At 56.2% G+C, this 1,659-nt stretch overlaps 1 protein-coding gene across 1 annotated transcript; it reads left to right on the plus strand.

Moving 5' to 3' along the window:
- Positions 1–356: 356 nt before the first annotated feature.
- On the plus strand, positions 357–571 carry GNI_155200 (hypothetical protein; the record flags this gene model as incomplete). Its single annotated transcript, XM_011134574.1, has 1 exon — positions 357–571. A coding segment is annotated over one exon (215 nt), but the record flags the coding sequence as incomplete, so codon positions are not given.
- Between the last annotated feature and the right edge of the window lie 1,088 nt (positions 572–1,659).

Consider the following 1,659-nt stretch of genomic DNA (forward strand, 5'->3'; position numbering starts at 1 on the left):
GACGACGACTGAGGCGACCATGCGCGGGTCACGGATGGTGTCCTTGTGCTTGGCGAAGTGTGCGCCTTCGCCGTATACGTTCAGTTTGTGTGGCTGGAGGAAGAAACTGCGGCCACCCAGTAGCCGTTGGATCCTGCTGCAGAACTCCGCGTTGAAGACCGGTACAAACTGCGACGCCATCCGTTCCGCCGGGAACTCAACGGCCTTGCGCACACGTTCGTCGAACACTTTCTCCGACCCGCGCCCGAATGGCGATGGCGACCCCGCTGACTGCAGCCCCGCCAGCACCTTCTCTGTGCATTCTAGCAGGTTTATCACCAATGGACTTGAATGGCCCTCGGTTGCCGGGGACTTAGCTGCAACCTCAGCTACAGCCGGCCAGCACACGATCTTCGAAAACTTCTTCCGCAACGGCACTTGCCCACCCACGCAAAAAGCCTCAGCCGAATAGTCCTCCAGAATCTTCCGGAACTCGGCCACCCTCTTCTCCATCTGCTCCGGTTCCTCGTCCACCCTTTCCTGATCCTTCTCAGCACCCTTCTCGCCATCAACAGGCGCTTTCTTCGCTTCGGTGTACAGGTATCCCATTTTCTCTTTGTACACATCCCATGGAACCGCTTCAGCGCGTACCCAACCTTCCTGCTGGGGGCAGAGGGATTGGCGATCCAGACATGTTTTAGTTTCTTCCCACGTGCCGGCCAAAACCGCCTCTGGATTGCACGGCTGGAGTGTTGGTACAGTGACGTGGTTGAGGCGTGCCGCGTCTGTCCCGAAGAAGCGATAATGTTCGATCAGGAAGAACTTGAGGTCTTGAATTCGAGTGGCACTTGTTGGAGCATACGGAAAGTATCTCGATCCCGATCCCGATGGTTCCACTTCCTGCGCTCGCTGCTGGAACCCAGCCACCCACGCAAGGATGGTATCCTGCTGCCCTTTCGGAACCCCACACGTCTTTGGGTGTACTCGAATCACTTCAGCGATCGCAAAAAGGCAGCGGCTCACTGCCTCGGTAGTCCTCGTAAACAACTGCTTATTTGTCTGAAGTTCCTTGTGCAGCGCGTCCAACTTTTCAGTAGACAAATCAACGTGATCAACGCCGGGCAACCCTATTACCACGTCCGGCACGTCCGAGAGAAGCTTGCAACCGGATTGGATTGCCGCGCTTAAGTCGTCCCACTGCTCCATCGATCCAAGAGCCTTGACCATATCCACCGGCTTGCCATCCACCTCAAATGTCAATACGGCACTCGCCAGTAACCCACTTGTTTCCACTAAAGTGCTCGCTCTCAAACCTTTCATTCTAAACTTCCGAATAAATTTTGCGGGGTCTCGGGGTAATTCTGGGCCGTTAGTGGCCCGCCAACGCAAGAACAGTCAACCGAGGAACTGCCGTAGTTGGACGCAGCCACGACTGCCACGGATGGACGTCGTGTGCTTGCTTAGCCAATAGCCCTTGTCCGACCACTGAACGCTTGAATTGGGCAACGGTGAAAAACTAATTTTGGTGCGGTCCGGCCGGCCGGCCGTCCTTCGTCCTGGATGGTACACTCGTGTTGCTGCGACCACCGCCATCTCGATGTCTTGTCAGACCTCATCGTCGCCTCGATGAAGTTGGTAGTCCCACCACCGGAGTCGTAGGCGAGTATCGTCTCTTGTCGT

This window comes from Gregarina niphandrodes (genome assembly GCF_000223845.1).
Source record: "Gregarina niphandrodes unplaced genomic scaffold scaffold00045, whole genome shotgun sequence".
Classification (NCBI taxonomy): domain Eukaryota; phylum Apicomplexa; class Conoidasida; order Eugregarinorida; family Gregarinidae; genus Gregarina; species Gregarina niphandrodes.